Genomic DNA, 17,411 nt, shown 5'->3' on the forward strand with positions numbered 1-17,411 from the left:
CAAAATATATTAGTTTTCATACCTTGCACTGTCTTTATGCAAAGGGAGGAGAAAAAAAAGAATGTTTTATTCAAGAAAAAGCCTGAATACCACATGCAAAAGAAAACAGCTTACAAGACATAAATATAAAATATCTAAGACTATTCTTAGAATACATTTGCTGTCAAAATCACACTGCAGGCAAAGGATACTAAATTAAATATTTCCCTAGTATCCTCATGGACTCAAGCAAATGATGAGGTACATAAAATTTGCTACAAGATAAGCTTCAACACTGCTGTTCTAAGCAACCTGAATGGCATTGGGAATATGAAATCTCAGTACCTGTTTTAAAAATGTTTAAATATTTCTGGAAGCAATGGTTTTCAGTATGCTATCCTAAGTATCTTTACATCTTGCATTTAAAGCAGTCATTTATACCTGACTTTCTAAGTACATTAGCACATTTAATCTTAGCTAAATTGGTGTAGAAGAAAAGCTGGCAGATGGGGTATCACCCAGTTCAGCAAAAGTCTATTTGTTTTCCAGTTCTTATAGTAAAGACACTGATCAATCTTTCCAGTACTGGAGTTAGTAATGAATACTTTTTTTTTCCCAGTTACTGAGTTTCTTTACTTACTCCACAGATCGGTTCCCTGCCTTGCTTAATTATGCAGGTTTTAATTTCTGGCCCAACCAGTTTTACATCATAGACCCAGAATTACAGAATGGTTGGGGCTGACAGAGATCTTAAAGACCATTTGCATTCAAGTCCCTGCCATGGCTGAAGACATGTTCCACTAGACCAGGTTGCTCCATGCCCCATCCAAACTGGCCAGGAATGGGGCAACCACAGCTTCTCTGGACAGCCTGTTCCAATGTCTCACCATGCTTGTAGCAAAGAATTTCTTCCACATATCTCATCTTCTAGTTTGAACCCAATGCGGTCTCCCCATTACCTCATTTGTAATTTAAAACATACACTCCATGAAGCATCAAATAAACTATGCTGTGAGTGTTCACTAATCTGACAAGTCTATAAATATTCATTAATTCCACATGCTCACGCTCCCCACACTTTTTGGTCACAGCACACCTTAACTCTGCAATGTTGTTTCATATTGATTGTACGTCACCTCTACAGCTTCACCTGTCTTCACCCAAGCCACTTCCTACAGCCTGAGTTTTCTGCTCCCCATGTTAATATTAATTAATGCTGAGATCTTACAAGGAGAGCCACAGGAACAGGACTCAGAGACAGCCCCACAAGCTTCTCCAGCACCCAATTCTTTCTGCCTTTTGCCGGCGAACCTCTCCTATTCTGTCCCTTCACACACCACAAGAGTGATGGTTGTGGCTCCCTTTGGTTCTTCAACAACTGAAATATTCAGAAATTCTTACCCACGAGTCACAAGGCTCCTGTGATTGCTTCCCCAAGATCCTCTGAAGAATAAACTGCAGCAAACCACCTCCCCCCGCACAGAAACATCACCCAGCAATCCTTTCCCTTCTGAGACATCATTTGCCAAGAACTGACAGGAGTGTGATGCGACCTACCAAGTCCGCTGAACAGTCACTACCTTTCCCACTCCCCATAAAAACCACTGGGAACAGCCTCAAGCCACTTCAGCAGCAGGTAAAAGCTACTGGTCTGCTTCAAAGGACAGCAGATTTCCCTTCCACCTCTTCCAACTCGACCCTTGCAACTCAGAAATGAAAGTGTCTGTACCACACAATTTCTTCCTCCAGTTTTCTCTCCCCTTTCCCACAGATACTATGACAGGGAAGTACGGTACAGGCAGACAGATTTTGTACAACACTTTATTTACACTGCTGAAGACTGGGAATCAGTTCTGGCAACAGTTTCTTTTGTATTACTCAGGCTGAGCAAGTCAAAACTACACGTTATTACAAGGTCACTGTTCCACAGAGGGAAGCACACAAACCCTCTGAGTACTGTCATTTGCAACTTTGTCCTGTTAAAATGCAATTCAGGCTGCAACGGGTAACACTCTTACAAAATACAAGTATATTTGCAACTCCTGTTATTTCCTAGTGGCAAAGAGCAGACTGAGCTTTTTCAAGTGGTGCTGCAGTCAGACCAAGACTTCAGGTTAAAGGCAGTAGCACTAATATTCAAAACAGGCTACACACAGTTAAAGCAAAGCAAGGAAGGTTCCATTTGGCACAGAGTGGAAAGTCAGAGCTTGGATTTCAAGAACAGAACATGCTTATATGCTTATATGATTGTAAAACGTCAGCATTTGCGGAGAAGCAAGACAAGTTACCAAAACCTTCTGTGGAAGAGAAAGGGAATCATTAAAAGACACATTCTCAAAAGGATCTTTTGTACTTCAATCTTAACAGAAACCAACATTTTGACTTCAACTCCCTTTTAAAATCAACCTGATGATGTTATTATACATTACACAGTGTCAACTAATGACCTTACTTTACTACACTTACATATAAATCAGTTCTCCTTGAACCCCCGTGAAAGTGCGTGCACAACTGCATAGCTAACAGTCAAGAATCCTGCAATGTAAGGCTAGAGGCACAGCCAAATGGACCCCTTTATTGTATTTGGAAACCCTGATTTCCAAATTAAAGCACTTTCAAAGTGACTAGAAAACATACTTTTTCCCTAACCCCACAGCTTAGAAGTGGTGAAACAATGAGGTAAACATACTGCATAGGCTATATATTTAAATCCAAATCCCCGAAGTGTTTTGGCTTAATTATGAAATTATTTAAAACTGAACAGAGAGAAAAAAATAGTTATAAAAACCTGAAAAAAAATTGAGGTTGACACTAACAGCACATTAGACAATAAATCATTTAGAAAGGGCATTTTCTACTGCCTTTTTTTTTTTTCTTTTTTAAGTTAGCCAGACAAAAGCACAGATTGAATAGAGCCTTGGTGCTTTTTCCATGGAGCTGTTCCTTCTAGAACACCTGCTCTAATTCAGCTTGTCTGCTTCAGTTAGTCTGAGCCAAGACTGGGCCCATACAGACACAGTACTCCAGAAAATATCAGCCTTCCAGGTCATGCTGCAGCTTTTCTTGCCCCAGCCCAAGTCCAGGAGCAATGACCAAGCTTTACAACACAGGGCCTTAGAACAGATTACCAGTGCTTAACAGAGTGTGAGAGACCTCAATTATCATTTTAAATCATTTGGAAATTAAATTATAATTAACAAAAGTGACTTTTCTGATTCTCATTATTTTTTATTTAAAATGTGTCTTTGCAGGTTCACTTTTTTTAATATTCCCTTGCATCAGTGTTTAGTTCCCAGAAATCATTCCTGTCAGGCAATGCAGTTTTCTAAAAAGACAGTATCTTCCATCCTCACCACATTTTCAATAAACTCTGTAGAAGACAGTCAATGATCAGACTATGATAAAGTGCATATATTTCTTTCTGATACAGGTAACAAAACTGTGGACTAAAAAAATAAATCATACTGGAAATTGAAAACCACACCAAAAAACCCCCACGGTGGCCCTTTACCATCCCACAATTAAGTTGCCCCACTGAGTACTGCCCAAAAATACTTTTCTTCAAGTGTCTGTTAGCTTAAAAAAAAAACAAAACAAAACAAAAAAAAAAAAAAAAAAAAAACCCAACCAACTTATTTTAAAAAATGGTTCCTTTTCAATTGGACTCTGAGATTCATAAATTTGAAAGCTACAGTTCCCTCAAGGCTGGCATAGTGCCTTGACAACTTTTAAGTAGTTTGTACTTCACCCTTTGGATCCAGGTTTCAAGCTTGCAAAAGCTTTGGAGTTCTTAAGGGAATGTGAAATTTCATTGAGAAAAGAAATAAAATGATAGTCCCTTTCTGACTTCTTGGACTCAAAAATAACTACAATGGTAAAGTGAGGTTCGGGGCGAGTCAGAAAGTAGGTGCTTTGGACTTTGTCATCGTAGAAGTGAACAACCTTCTCCAAACTGTTGAGGTCAGAGGTTCTATCAGTCATAATCATGATCACATTGGGCCAGTGCATAACAGGCCTGTCACTGGGCAGAGACACCACTGCAGGATACTGATCCACTCCTTTGGGGGCTTCCCTGTATGAATGGGGATGATGATAACCATGTCCCTGAAAACTCTCTGATCCACGATTGTCAAAAATTAAGGAAACATTGACAGCATCATACTTCCGGATGAAGCTGGAAATTTTCCCAAAGTAATCAGGATTTGTTTTAGCAGTCAAAGTTTTCATTTCAGATGCTGTTGTCTGTCGACTAAGGGCCTCATGAAAGTAAAAGCTAAACTTGGCAAGGAGAATGTTTTTGAGCTTCATCAGCCAGAGAAAGAGGTGTGGAGGTTGCACAGCCTTCTGAGACTGCCCCCCAAACAGGTGCTTCTTGGTCTCCCGCTGTTTCTCAAAAATTTGGCCCCAAGTCTGTAGCTTTGTGTGAGCACTGTGCAAGTTGACCAGGGATGGAAGGAACTTCCACTCTGAGATCTGAGCCTGAGCCTTTAAGAGGTGTGCAAGCACATCTACCTCCAGCTGGAAACTGCTTTCAAGAGGACTGAGGATTGGATGATGAAATCTAGAAAACATAACATTAGTCAAGACATGAGAACTGCTGTACACAAAGGTGAAATAATCAGATAGTTTTTGCCAGTTAACAGACAAAAGATCAAACATCAAAGCAGAGCAAAGTGTAAACAAAAATATTCTTAATTTCAAGAACAGTTCTTTTTACATAATTAGGGTAAATATTTTCATGAACAAACAGTGCTTCATCTGACAAAAAAAAAAACAAACACCTGTCAGACATTTCTCTATCAAAGTATGGGAGTTATATTTCATCAGTTCAAGAACAATCACAGTTTATCTTAATCTACGAACTACTAAAACACCATTTCTTTTTAAATTCAGGTGATCTTGTTCCAATTTAAAATCTCTTCTGGCAGTAATATATGTCTTGATGGTTCTGGAACAGCAGTAAGACATTAAGTTAAATCAAAGGAATTATGTTATAAATCTGTTGTTCACATAAGGGAGCTATGAGGAAGCCAGCCTGAGCTTGGTGTTGCTTTTTGGAACCACAATTAACTCCTTCTCTTCTCACTTTTTTTTCCTGACTTTTAGAAAAAATAGAGATGTGGTCTACCTCTCTTCCCATGATACTCAAATTATTTGCAAATTTATAACATCCTCAATAACATATTTAATTGTAACAGTGTAAAACATCTAACTTTAGAAAGAAGTGGCCTTTTCAGTAAACGTGTTTCCTCATCAGCATTTAGGATTCAAAGAGGTGTTTAATAAAGAACAATGAATAGTACAAAGACAAGACTCGATGAGTAAAGACAGAGTTATCTTCTCACTTCAGAAAAATATCTTGGGTCTTGTTATTGGTTTAGAACAGTAAAGTTTGTACAGATTTTTTCCAACTTTTAAAACTAAAGCAGTATCATTATTCCTGTCAGTTTCTAGGATACAACAAATACAACCCATTTTGGAAATAGTTGGTTCAAGACCAAACCACTTCATTTGGTTGTAGATCAGAAGAGAGAATGAAAACATCAGGCTTTTCATCCCCTCTCCAATACTTTTCCTTTAGCTTGTAAGAAATGTCTATTTTATGACTGATCTGTAAGCATCTCTTTTTTCTTGGGAAGCCACAATTTGTATCTTGCAAGGATTTGTTATTAAGATGCAAGTCCAAATTTGTCTGAAGAAAACGAAATTAAGAATATCATAAACCAGCAGATGCACCACGTTGGGCAAACCGGCCTGGCTGGGCGACCAGGCACCTTCTGCACACAGCACATGCCAGCAACCCTCAGGGTGACCTGCTATAGCAGAGATCCAGTGTTTACTGGCCACTTTGGTGGGCTGAGAAGCCCAGAGCATATTTACATTTCTTTGAACAAACAAAAGTACAAACAAGAGTCAACAAAAATAATTTCTAACAGTCAACATTAAATATATTAAATATATCCAATGGTTTTGGTATTCACCAGAAAAACAGTTTTGTTGCCCTGTATTTTAAGAGGGTACAAAAAGTATTATGCAACATTATTTGTTGCAGTCCCATCAAATGACACACAGCACACTGGTTTAAACACATTTGCAATCAGACCAAGAAAGTTTTCTTCAATCTCAAAATCAATTTAAAAATCCTTATTAAGGCAGCATTGCCAAAGTCTCCTGGATTAACATTCTGATGTACAGCTTCCCACTTCTACTTTGCTTCATGGCTTTCTTAACATCTCACTGCCCAGCGGGATTTGCTAAACTGTTTTAATTCAAAAATACACACCTCAGCCACAGCTGAGAAGCTTGATATGGTTGCAGAATAAATGGACCAGTTACGTACTAAGTATATCTGCTGTAATTGAGTTCTATAACATAGAAGCATCCAACTGAGCTCAGTATCAGGTAAAACAGACAAGTTTTTGCAATATTTCATAAGCCAGAGTGACAAAAACTTAAAATCACATTGGAAAATTGATTTTTTCCCCCTAATCATTCCTGAGAGCAGAGGGATGGTAGTTTTGTTTTGCACATTTTCTTTTTATTTACTTCCAGATATCACATATTCATGCACATATTACACAATGCTGACTAGGTAAAAAACCATTAAACACTTAAAAATCATTACATCAAAATAGTTGCTATAGTTACTTATTCATTTTATACCAAGCTTTTAAAGGATCCTGCTTCTGATGCTGCTTTAATTATCTAAGATCCCACCCAAACAAACAGTTAAAAATTTCAGAAGTTACTTCTCCAGATGTATTCTAGAGTAAAATGGAAAGGAAAATGTCAAGTACTGGCCATGCACGAGTCAGCAATAAGTAGTTATAAAACAGTAAAAAAAGAGCTTTAAACTGTTTAAGAATTAATGATACTTCAGATACAAACAACGTATCTTGTTAACTGTCAATTCTGCTGTTCCTTTACTAGCAACCAGGTATTTCCTCTATGTTATCTGACCAGCTATTTTCACACATAAAGGAAAGAAACCAAGGCCAGAACCTATCTAAAAAACACACGTCCTGTCCAGCCCTAGCACAGCTGGCTGAAATAACAGCACACATCCTCAGCTACAAGTGAGGAATATATTGACAGAGGGAAGAGGGTGGGTAAGGATGAGTTTATTGGATCTTTTACCTATAAAGCAGAAATGCCTTGCAGCCAGTACATATCAACATAACACACCCCAGAAACTGATCTGAGATACAAAGAAACTAAAAGGAAGGACTAAAGGAATATATCATTATATCAACTATTTTCAGAAATATTCTGTACATCACTGGGGAGGAGCACACTGCAGCTACTGAAATAGCTCCAACAGCATCTTAGATTGTCTCCATCTTAAAAACTGCTTGTAAACCCAAAGCATGATCATCAGTAATTTTTCCAGGGAGATATTACTTTTTTTTAAAGTAAGATGTAATAGTACATATAGTTATATAATATATATTATATAAACATATTATATAACATACAATGCCTTAGAAGAACAAATGTACCCGTGAAACGTATTTTAATAGCATAGTAAAACATTTTGTATGCATGTATAGTCTCCAGTCACTTCATCGAAGTAAGAATTTCGGTTCTCAGATTTTTAGCAGTGCTGTTGATTCAGCACATGCTCAGAACAGATGGCAGTTGTTAGTGTACAAGAGAAATCAGTTTTTCAAAAAAACCCACAAAAAAACCAAAAAAAACCCAAAACCAAAACCAAACAAAAAAACCCCAAAAAACCCCCAAAAAACCCCCAAAAAACCCCCAAAAAACCAAGAATACCCACAAAAACCAAAAAACCAAGCAATAAAATTCCAACAATGAAAACACCCAAAACGTTAAACTTACTTCCCTTTACTCCCTGAAGTTTATCACACCAAGAAAAATATTTCTAAGTTTCAGGCTTTTATTGGACTAACAGCCCTGATATTTCAAGTGATCACAAGCCAAGAATTGCAAAACACCACTACTAAGATCATACAGACTTGTTTTGATTTTCAAATGGCATAATTACATAGCAATTTGCCAAAGGTATCCCTAAAAAAATAAGGGAATCAGCTGCAGTGCTTCAGTTTGGAATACCAGAAAGCAGCACTGAATTATTTTCATTTTTCCTAGGTGAACACTGCAAAGATCATAACAACTGAAAAAAGTAAGACCTATGAATATTTTCCCCAAAAGTCTTCTTAGTCACTATTTCACTAACAACAATTTAAAGAAATTCAACCACATCTGACAGTTAACTTCCTACAATGGCTACCTTTTCTGGTTCAAAATGAAGAGGCAGAATCGAGTGTGTTGACAAGCATTCAAAAATTCTCTTTTAAACTGCCTTCACTTTCAAGGCACATAAGTTAGATGTCAAACACCCATCCAACCCTCATTTAGAAACATCCCAGGATTTTTGTAACAGGAACTATTAAATCTCAACTTCAAGAAACCATATTGGCAAGGACCAAAGTCTCAGAGGTGCTCCTCCTACTGGCCCCAAAACCACTGGAGAAAAGTAGTAACAGAGCACCATAAAGCCCTCCCAGCTAGGCCAGACAGTTATGGTGCAGCGTTTAGATCTAAGCAGACGTATATTCTAGCCTAAAAAGTAAGACTGTCATGCAAGTATTTGCTTTATTTATGTCACCTTTACTGAAGTCCACATGAAATTAAGGCTTGTTTCCTCTCCCCTGCCAAAGAAAAAGTTCAAGAAGCCTTGCATCTTATAAAAGGAAAATCACTCTTCCTCTCTCCTGAAAATGAACATGCTGAGCATTAATTAAGGCACAGGGAAGAAGGCTCCTAGCACACCATGAGCAGACTCCCTTTGTTATTTTTCTTCTTCTGAAGAAACTTCATGCATCTGATGCTGCTGGCCTACACAGACTTCACACATGAATTTGTGAAAGGACTGTGCTGTTCAGCAGTCAAAGGACAGCAAAGTCTTTAGGTTTGCTTTGAACTTCAACATCAGGTATTACAGATCATGTGTGTGAGTACGTACTGCCAGCAAAGAAGCACTGACCTTGAACTGTATTTCTTTAAGATGGATTCCAAAATGTTTACCAGTTCCTCAGAGTTAATGAACTTTTGGGTGCTGAGCGTGTACATTTTTTCATAGAAGTCAGCAATTTCCATCCGAGCCTGAACAAAAAAACAGAGCTGTTCAGACAGGTGAGAAAGCAGCTCTTCCAAGTGAGGAGCTGTTCCTCCTAGTGCATTGTGACCCGTCGCCACCACCTTCTTCAGCTCATTATGCAGAGATGTGTAGATGGTTCGGATGGAGTCCTTTCGGCTGAAGAATGACTGACCACCTGTTCAGATAAATATGGAGGTATTACCAAAATCCAGGGACAGCAAAGACAGACAGCAACACTGGAAAATTCTTGTCATTATATATCTAGTTGTCTGTAAGTATTGTTTAATTACGGTACTTCTTTTAACAAAGAAACAAAGTTCAGTGTTTTATTCTGCAAGTAACTGAATTACAGAGCATATGCTCAGTAGCGCTTTATGTAATTTCATGCAAGCTACACTTGTTCCACTTCATGTCTCGGCAGCCAATGGCTGCTGCAAAACAGTAACTGCTTCTCAGCTGCCTCAGTTATGACATGACTTTTAAGAAACCCAGGGTTCAGTTAAATTTGCTACTATGATACGCAACCTGGAAATACTGTTATCTATGGAAGTCAGAAGAATTAAGTCACCATGACTTGACTGATCAATTTCTTATAGCCTCCACTCCTATTAATAACTCTAGATGCTTTCCAGAGAATTCCCTTAACAATCCCTCTTCAATCACCAAGTGCTCAAATTCACGAAGCAACCTTTCAATGGGAACCATGTGACATCTGTGTGTACAAATCAAATGTTTCTAGTCCCTATACAATCTCAATATAAACCAGAATTCAAAGGGAAAACAATCACACTTTATCCCAGTGAGACCACAGTGCACATTAATCCATAACTAAAACTTGGAGGGCAGGAGGGAGAACAAGAAGTCATCTGTGCTCCTTTCTACCTGCTCAACACTATGAGGAATTTAAAAAAGTAAAGAAGAAAGGAGTAAAGGGTCAAAGTAAAAGATGCTTAACTTTGACATTACGAAAGGACTGTACAAATGTAGTAGCCTTATTTCATAGTTGGTATTTACAGAAGACCAAATGTGCCATTCTGGCAGTCAACAGCTGCAGCAGAGAAAAGACCACAGGAATTGAGTCTGAACCTTTTAAAGATTCCAAATTTAGGTGCCACTTTGAAACCACTTATAAATTTTGTAATGTGGGATAGCTCTTTCCACATTCCTTATACACATACAATGTTCAAAGGTGACCATTGACATTTGAGGTAGAAAGGTACAGAACTGGCTATCATAATGAAACAGCTCCCACTGTAACACATGAGAAACCCCCTGGACACAGGCAGGAGGAAGAATCATCTATTGCAGTTGTTCATGAAGTAAATAAATAAACGAAACGTTGCCCCTTCTGTTGTCACCTTTATCCTTTCTGCAAGCACCAAATTCACTCTTTAAAGTCAGCCTTACAGATAGAGTTTTGGCTGTAAAGATTTTCTTATAAATAGTTCCAAGTCATCACTTAAATAACAAAGCCAAATTTTCTTGATGGTTTAATGTACTAGACATCAGACTCAAATCCTTTGATCCATTTTCCACACCCATCTGCAGTTCAAAAAAAAAGAAAAGCAGCTTTGCCCAGAGGTTGGCATAACGCAAGCTTGTCCTGTGCCAGTTTGGGAATTTTCTATTCATGTACTGACAAAACACGAGGCAGCTGAGATCGTGGCCAAAGCTTCCTGAGACCCTGCAGTACCTGCATGAGTAACAGCTTCTAGGATGCTAACTCCAGCCCCGAGTACTTACACAGATACACCTCTAATACAAGGTGAAAAAGCTTTAACGCTTTGGTCACCCCAGTAAGCTCCATCTTTACCTATATCTCAGCCGGAGCATCTCAACAGTGAAACACCTCTGGCTTGAAAATTCTCGGGAAGGACGGGTATGTACCCTGCCGGCCAGTAAAGACACATCGACTGGCACAACGGCCAGTGTGCCACAGCACCTGCACAGCACCTATCCATGCTCTCGTTCATTCCTTAAGGGCAGCACAGAGGCACAGCCGATTTCCCGGCGGGCGCACGGACACTCACTAACGCAGCACTTGTCTTTCGGCCGCACCGGCCGAGGCAGGGCCCCCGGGGGACTCGGCTGCGCGGCACTGTGCGAGCGCGGCTGCCAGGGGAGCTCCCAGCCGCCCGCTCCGCACCCGCGGAGCCCAAGGCGAGGCAGGCCCGCAGGCTGGGAGAGCCGGTCCCTCCCTCCCCGGAGCGGTACCTAGCTTCTGTCCCAGGAAGGTCATGCTGTGATAGGCCTTCTCGGCAGCCGCCAGGTGCGCCAGCCCGGCCAGCAGCGCCAGCCAGCTGGACCCCGCGCTCTTGTTGGCCTCCCGCTCCTTCTCCACATTGTCCTTGGCCTTGTCGTAGGAGAAGATGCCCAGGTGGGAGAAGAAGGTCTCCAGCACGGCCTGCTCCACCGGCACCGGCGCTCCCAGCGGGATCGACTCCCCCATCCCGCCCGGCGCCTCCGCAGCGGCCGCGGCTTCCGGGTCCGGCGCCCGCCCGCCCGCGCGAGGGAGCACGTGACCGGCGGGGCGGGGAGCGGCCGGCTCGGGTCACGTGACGGGCTGGAGCAGGCGCCGCCGGCGGGCGGGGCAGCGGGAGCGCGCGGGAGCGCCGGGCTCCGGGTCCGCCCGCCCGCGCCGCGCGCCCCCGCCCTGCGTTTTCTTGCTATGTTTTTCTTTCAGTTAAAAAAGTTCTAAACCTCAAGGTCTTTCTGAGGCCCTTATTCCCATCTCTTTGATTCCACAGGACCCTCCAGCTACTTTGGGTTTATAGTTTCTCCCTCCCTTGCGACTGGGGAAATTGTGGATTGCCCACATTAATCCCATTTTCTTCAGTTCACGTTTCAGACGGAAGAGCTGCCTGAACTGATTCTCCGTGCAGGCGATGAGGAGGGCAAGGCTGAGCCACGGGCCCGGGCGGCGGAAGGGGAGCTGGCTGTGGCCGCACTGGTCCCAGTTCCGCAGAACAACTACCCGCCCTTGCACTGACACACAGCACCTCTCCAGATTGAGTGGCAGCTCTCCCGCTAATGCAGAAAGGCCACATTGCCAGTTTCCTCTCTGCACATTTTTTCCCTGCACTCTAACAGCACCTGCAGCTGTTAAGATGAAGTCTGGACAAAACACAGCGTCAGTTCTCTAACACTGGTGTGACCCAAGTACTAATTTAAGTAGCTGACTGCCTCTTGTTCAGGAAATGCCATCACTGAAAACGGGAATCAGATGCAAGCACCACCTTTAGGTTTGAAGCAGCCTTTTAAATAAACCTCAACTACACAGTGCCTGCAAGCTTCTTACTGTAAAAGAAGTTGCCTAAGGATTTGGGTTTGGATATAAAAATAGTCATCATTTTCACTCATTGGTCTAATATAAAAGGATAAATCTGCCAAGTCGTCTTACTTTTCTAAGCACAGACACCTCTGTATGCATCCTTGAGCAGATTCAGAGTGGTGTGTAACATCCCTGAATAGGTTCCGGTTAGAACGAAAATTTTGGCTTCAAATGCTTAGACTGTGAAGCAGATTATGCAAAGTCATGAGGTCTTTATTCTTACAGCTGACATGACTGAGCTCTGCATGCACCAGAAAGCTGCCTTCTCCTGAATTCAACTGTCCACTCAATATGCCAAAGGGACAAAATGGATGTAGGATTTTACAGCTGCTCCACAACAAGACTTCTCTGACCTGGAAAGTTGGTTATTAAAATGTGACTTATTGATGGGATATTTCAGTAATTTAAGCCAGCACCTGAAACACTCACCTGTTCAAGGCAATCAAAAGCTATGAACAGTAGGTTGCCAATGGCTTAGAAAAAATAAAAGAAGGGGGACTCCTAGCTAACCAGGACACAGTCTCCAAAAGACAACTGGAAGTGAAAGGTTCCAATAAGACCTTTATTGCAACACACAGTTGACAACATGTTTTTGTATTTAATAGAAAGTATTTGGTCTCTTGGTGGTGAAACGTGGTTTGTGCTGGCGACGCAGAACTCTGTGCGGCAGCGGGAACTTGATTTTAGAATCCTGCAAGAAAAATGTTTTCGTTAACTGAGGTATCAGATGAACAACAGAAAACAGTTCGGAATAAATAGCCGAGCTGTATTCAGTGACTAAATTATGCTTAGAAAAGTAATTCGTCCACAAATTAAGACATACTACACAGAACTTAACAAATGATTTAATTTTGCATTATTTTTTTCAAAGTAATGCCAGAGGCATGTTTTCTGCACGTTACTTGCTTCACTGTGACTTTCTTCCAAATACCTGTAGCAGTGGAAGTTTTGATCGTAATATACCATTATCATCAACATATGAACCCAAGTTTGGTTCCTGCCCTATTTCTGGCTGCAAAGCAAACCTGCACCACACAAGAGAGATACCCTCTTCCAGTCCAACATTAAACCAGGACCCACTGGCCACTGCAGTGCTGGCTCACTTACATGGAACTGCTTGACTGCTGGTCTGCGGCACTTGCTGGCAGCAATTTCCTCAACCTTCATGATCTGGATAGAGTGAGCACGGGCACGATGACGGGCTCCCATATCACGGTCTGGAACAACAGAACTCATTTAAAATAAATTCTATGACATTTTCAGTTCAAGAATCATTCAGCCCTTTCTAAAAGAAATGTTCACAGTGCCATCGAAAACTTTTAAAATTTCAGATCAGCTGTAATTAAAATCACTGTTTCTATTATGTAAAGTGATGGCACAGATACCACAAAACCAACAAGCAGCAGCAAATTCTTCCTGTAAGTTTTAAGTAAGCTCCTCAACAGGAAAGGCCACCTTACTTTTCTTGTCCAACTTCAAGAAAGTATGCACGGACACAAATAATATACCTGCTATAATAGACTAGACTACTTACTCTCTTGCAAGAGAAAAAAAAATCCTGATTCAGAATCAACACTGAAATATCATTACTGGAAAGACACATGAACTTCAAAACACTTTCCGTTCGGAAAGGAAGGTGCAACTAAAAGTAGGACCTGAGCATATCTTTACTTTTATTGAAATTGACCAGCAATAGAACCATGAATTGAAGTTCATCTCACATAACCAGGCTTCCTGAATAGAAGGAAGCATCTGTACTGGGCCTACCTGAAAATTCCTCTAATCAGCAATGCAAATCATTGGCTTGAAATCACATCCATAGCTAGTTCCACAAGGTATGCCTATTGAAATACTACTGTGTTTCCCATGAAGATCTAACACACCTATTAAAAACTTACCTGTCACAACTATTCTTGAATATAAAAGTACCAGTCATTGTAGTGTGTATGAAAAATAAGATTACTAGGTCTCTTAAGCAATCCTTCGGTACGTTCATTAACAGGGATTATTGCACGTTAATGTAGAACCTTAAATTTCACTTTCAACAGCACTTCAGCTTTTGAAAGGCGACAAGATACATTTAATATTTGCACACATGACAAGAATATCATTATTAAGAACAATATTCTTTGGGTTTTTATGTGCAATCTGTAGAGCTTATAACTCTTGGAAGTCAAGTATCAACAGCATTAGCTATACAGATGGTCCATCCCTCAAGTACTTCACAAAACAGACTGAAATCAGGACAACCATTAATTCACCCCAAAACGAGGCAATGAGATCTTGGAGTAACAATAGGGTTTTTTTCCCCTTGCTCAATAAAGGACAGATGCCAGTATATTTCACATGATGTCTGAAATATTCTCTTCACAAGACTTGGGAAGATATTTTCAATTATCTTAAAATAGCACAGTGCAGGAAACACACTCCACCTGAAAAGTCATTGAATTCTCAGTTTGTATAGCAAAACTCATTACTGGAATTGTAGAAAGACATACCAAAAAGAAGTGAAAAGAGAAACTGTTTAAAGAGAGGTAACAAGTCAGAGATCACATGTATAACAGATAAACAACTATGGAATACGTGGCAACTCCTTCCTTTAATTTTCCAGTGTTTCAGTTACTTTACCATAGATTAAGTCAGCATGCTTTATGCAGTTTGAGATTTAATCTGCTTGTATACTTATCCTACTATTTTACACTTAAGACAGTGACATATACGTACAGCACTGAGTGACAGCACCCGCAGTGGTCAGATCTCTGTACTCTCTGTACATGTTGTGGGTTCCACTACGAGAATCATAGCGCAGCCAAATGCCAAAGTTTTTTACCCGCAGAGGAGACTTCTCATACACCTGGAATTACACAAGAACATGGAAGTGGTTAGAGATGATATACTATCACCGTTTTACAATTTTAAGAATAAATATTCTGGAGCTCTAATGAAGCCACTGTTTTAAGTCTTACTGTCAAAACACAACTCTTTGCTCTCTTTCCCCTTACCAACATAACTGGATTAATGTCTTGATAATTAGGAGTAGAAAGTTTTAGTAATTCAAAGAAAAACACAAGATATCAGCTCTAAAGAATGTTCTTGAAGTTTTCACAATAGAGGAGTGAAGCATACAAACAACCACTTTCCCAGGCTTATGAATATCCAGATGCCTCTTAAAAGGTATACTGCACTATGAACTAAGTCTAGGAATGACAGAGCAACTCTGAGCAACACATGGCTCATCATTTTAAAGCAGAAACGAAGTTTTTATTTACTTTACAGGACATATACCACTACTTTCAAAAACCAAACTCGTCACTCCTTTTCACAGCAACTGGAAGACTAATGGGATTTCAACCTCATACTCCGTAACTGCGATTCCTATAAAATCCTTCCACATACACATGCTGGAATTCCATAAGAAATTCCCACGTTTTTAGGTTTTTAATCCTTCACCTGGCCACAATACACAATTTCTCCAGAAGACTTCTTCATCTTCTTCAGCTGAGAAACGAAGTACCAGAATCGGGACTTGGCGACGACATGGTTCGGAGCGAAGATCCGCATGCGGTACAGAGGAGGGGTCGTGCATTTCGGCGTGGGCAGGCAGCGCCCGACAACCTTGTACTCCCGCAGCTGGAGAGACACGAAAAACAGGCAGCCCGCAGAGTGAGTGAGCCGCGGAGCACCCGCTGCTCCCGCCCCACGCCGAACCCGAGGCTCCTCAAAAGAACAACGCGACGAGAGGAGCTCAGTCCAGAAGCAGAGAGAGCTACTTGCGTCCGGCGGGTCGATCTCCCCGCGGATCTTCCCGCGGTGCCGCTCGCAGATCTGGGCCCGCACCCGGCGGGAGCGGCACCGCCGCCATGTTGGCCGCTCACCGCCTCACGGGCCATGCGGCGCCGTTCGGGCACGCACGGGCCACTCCCGAGCGCTACAACCCGCCACCGCCGCCCTCCCGACGGCCATCTCGGCCGCATTCCCGGCCCTGGCTGCGCCCGCCGGGCCCCGGCCCGTACTCACGGTGCCCGACGCCTTCATGGCGCTCCTCCGCCGCGGCCCGCAGGAAAGGAAAGGGACGGCCGCGTGCGCAGCAGCCTGACGTCACACCCAGCCCCGCCCCCGGCGGCCGGCGCGGCCACTGGCTGCGGGCAGAGCGCGATTGGAGCACGCAGCTGTCAGTCTCCGCGCGCGGGCCCGGCTTCCGGGCTGGCGGCGCCGCGTGGCCCGGCCCGACCGGCGCCCGTCCTGCCCCGCGCCCTGCAGGCAGCCCGGCCCCTGTTCCCATCGCCGGGGCCGTGGACCTGCGTCGTCCCCATAGAAGGAGACCTGGCTGTGCGTGACTCCGTCTCCCGCCCGCCCTGCTAGCGTCGGCGCGAAGGACGTGGCAGGGAGGCTCCAGGCGGAGGCACCGCAGTCCCCCTCAGGGCGGTAGCCGAGAGCAGAGGGCTATCAGGGGAACCTCTCTCGCTCGTCGTCCTCTGGGAGAGCGAGGCCACTGGCTACCGCCCCTACGGGTCGCCCCCACGCACTCGGTTCCATGGGATGCCTCTCTTTTGCGGCGGGTCCTACCGGGCCCTCGTTCCCCCGTGCACCATGAGCGTGCAGCGGCTTTGCTGACGGGACAAGCAAGTGTCTCTCGAGCTCTGGCCGCCTCACGCCTTTTGAGAGCTGCGCTGCCGTAGCCACAGGAGTGGGTTTTGCCTTGAAAGATACTGTGACAGCAGCGCGGCTGGGACGGGTTTGTAACGCAGTTGCTCGCGTTTCGGTCGGTTTTAAGTCTGGCCCGAAGGCTACGCGGGCGTGTGGTGACGCCAAGCCCCGTACGCGGCGCTGCATTGCAGAGCCCTGTGCGCAGGAGCCCCGTGCCACATGTGCAGACACAGCTGGATCACTCCTCACGGACAAGCCCATGCCAGCCCGGGCCCTGCCCTGTGCACGTCCCCAAGCAGGTCGCTCCGGCCGTTACTGCGGAGCTCGTAC

The 17,411-nt window shown here is 42.9% G+C and overlaps 2 protein-coding genes and 1 non-coding gene across 4 annotated transcripts; all 3 read right to left on the reverse strand.

The window, feature by feature from the left end:
* Positions 1 to 1,786: 1,786 nt before the first annotated feature.
* On the reverse strand, positions 1,787 to 11,596 carry KICS2 (KICSTOR subunit 2). Of its 2 annotated transcripts, XM_066183177.1 has the most exons (4): positions 11,318 to 11,596; positions 9,205 to 9,278; positions 8,990 to 9,126; positions 1,787 to 4,540 (listed from the first exon to the last, which is right to left on the reverse strand). In XM_066183177.1, exons 1-4 carry the CDS (start codon positions 11,550 to 11,552, stop codon positions 3,724 to 3,726), a joined length of 1,263 nt encoding a protein of 420 aa, XP_066039274.1. In that variant the 5' UTR covers positions 11,553 to 11,596; the 3' UTR covers positions 1,787 to 3,723. The 2 variants fall into 2 exon arrangements, with proteins under 2 accessions (XP_066039274.1, XP_066039273.1); XM_066183176.1 differs by having other exon boundaries at positions 8,990 to 9,278.
* Positions 11,597 to 12,975: 1,379 nt separating this feature from the next.
* On the reverse strand, positions 12,976 to 16,526 carry RPL18A (ribosomal protein L18a). Its single transcript, XM_066183178.1, has 5 exons — positions 16,452 to 16,526; positions 15,885 to 16,064; positions 15,159 to 15,288; positions 13,542 to 13,651; positions 12,976 to 13,125 (listed from the first exon to the last, which is right to left on the reverse strand). The coding sequence occupies exons 1-5, from the start codon at positions 16,467 to 16,469 to the stop codon at positions 13,033 to 13,035; spliced, it is 531 nt and encodes a 176-aa protein (XP_066039275.1). The 5' UTR covers positions 16,470 to 16,526; the 3' UTR covers positions 12,976 to 13,032.
* Positions 14,451 to 14,582, reverse strand: LOC136290368 (small nucleolar RNA SNORA68). Its single transcript, XR_010721098.1, has one exon. It is a non-coding gene; the product is annotated as a small nucleolar RNA SNORA68 (small nucleolar RNA).
* Positions 16,527 to 17,411: the final 885 nt, after the last annotated feature.

Source organism: Chamaea fasciata, unplaced genomic scaffold, assembly GCF_029207755.1.
Source record: "Chamaea fasciata isolate MVZ Bird 193981 ecotype frontalis unplaced genomic scaffold, bChaFas1.0.hap1 SCAF_5, whole genome shotgun sequence".
In the NCBI taxonomy this organism is placed as follows: domain Eukaryota; kingdom Metazoa; phylum Chordata; class Aves; order Passeriformes; family Sylviidae; genus Chamaea; species Chamaea fasciata.

Bases quoted from the DNA above. Each gene is read 5' to 3' on its own strand.
- KICS2 (XM_066183176.1), bottom strand. From the start codon at position 11,552: ATGGGGGAGTCGATCCCGCTGGGAGCGCCGGTGCCGGTGGAGCAGGCC. The intron at 9,279-11,317 runs GTACCGCTCCGG...TTATCTGAACAG, and splicing joins CTTCCTGGGACAGAAGCTAG to GTGGTCAGTCATTCTTCAGC. The intron at 4,541-8,989 runs GTCAGTGCTTCT...TATGTTTTCTAG, and splicing joins TTAAAGAAATACAGTTCAAG to ATTTCATCATCCAATCCTCA.
- RPL18A (XM_066183178.1), bottom strand. The intron at 13,652-15,158 runs GTACGTATATGT...CTGTTGTTCCAG, and splicing joins GGGTGCTGTCACTCAGTGCT to ACCGTGATATGGGAGCCCGT. The intron at 13,126-13,541 runs GTAAGTGAGCCA...TTTTTCTTGCAG, and splicing joins CAGCAGTCAAGCAGTTCCAT to GATTCTAAAATCAAGTTCCC.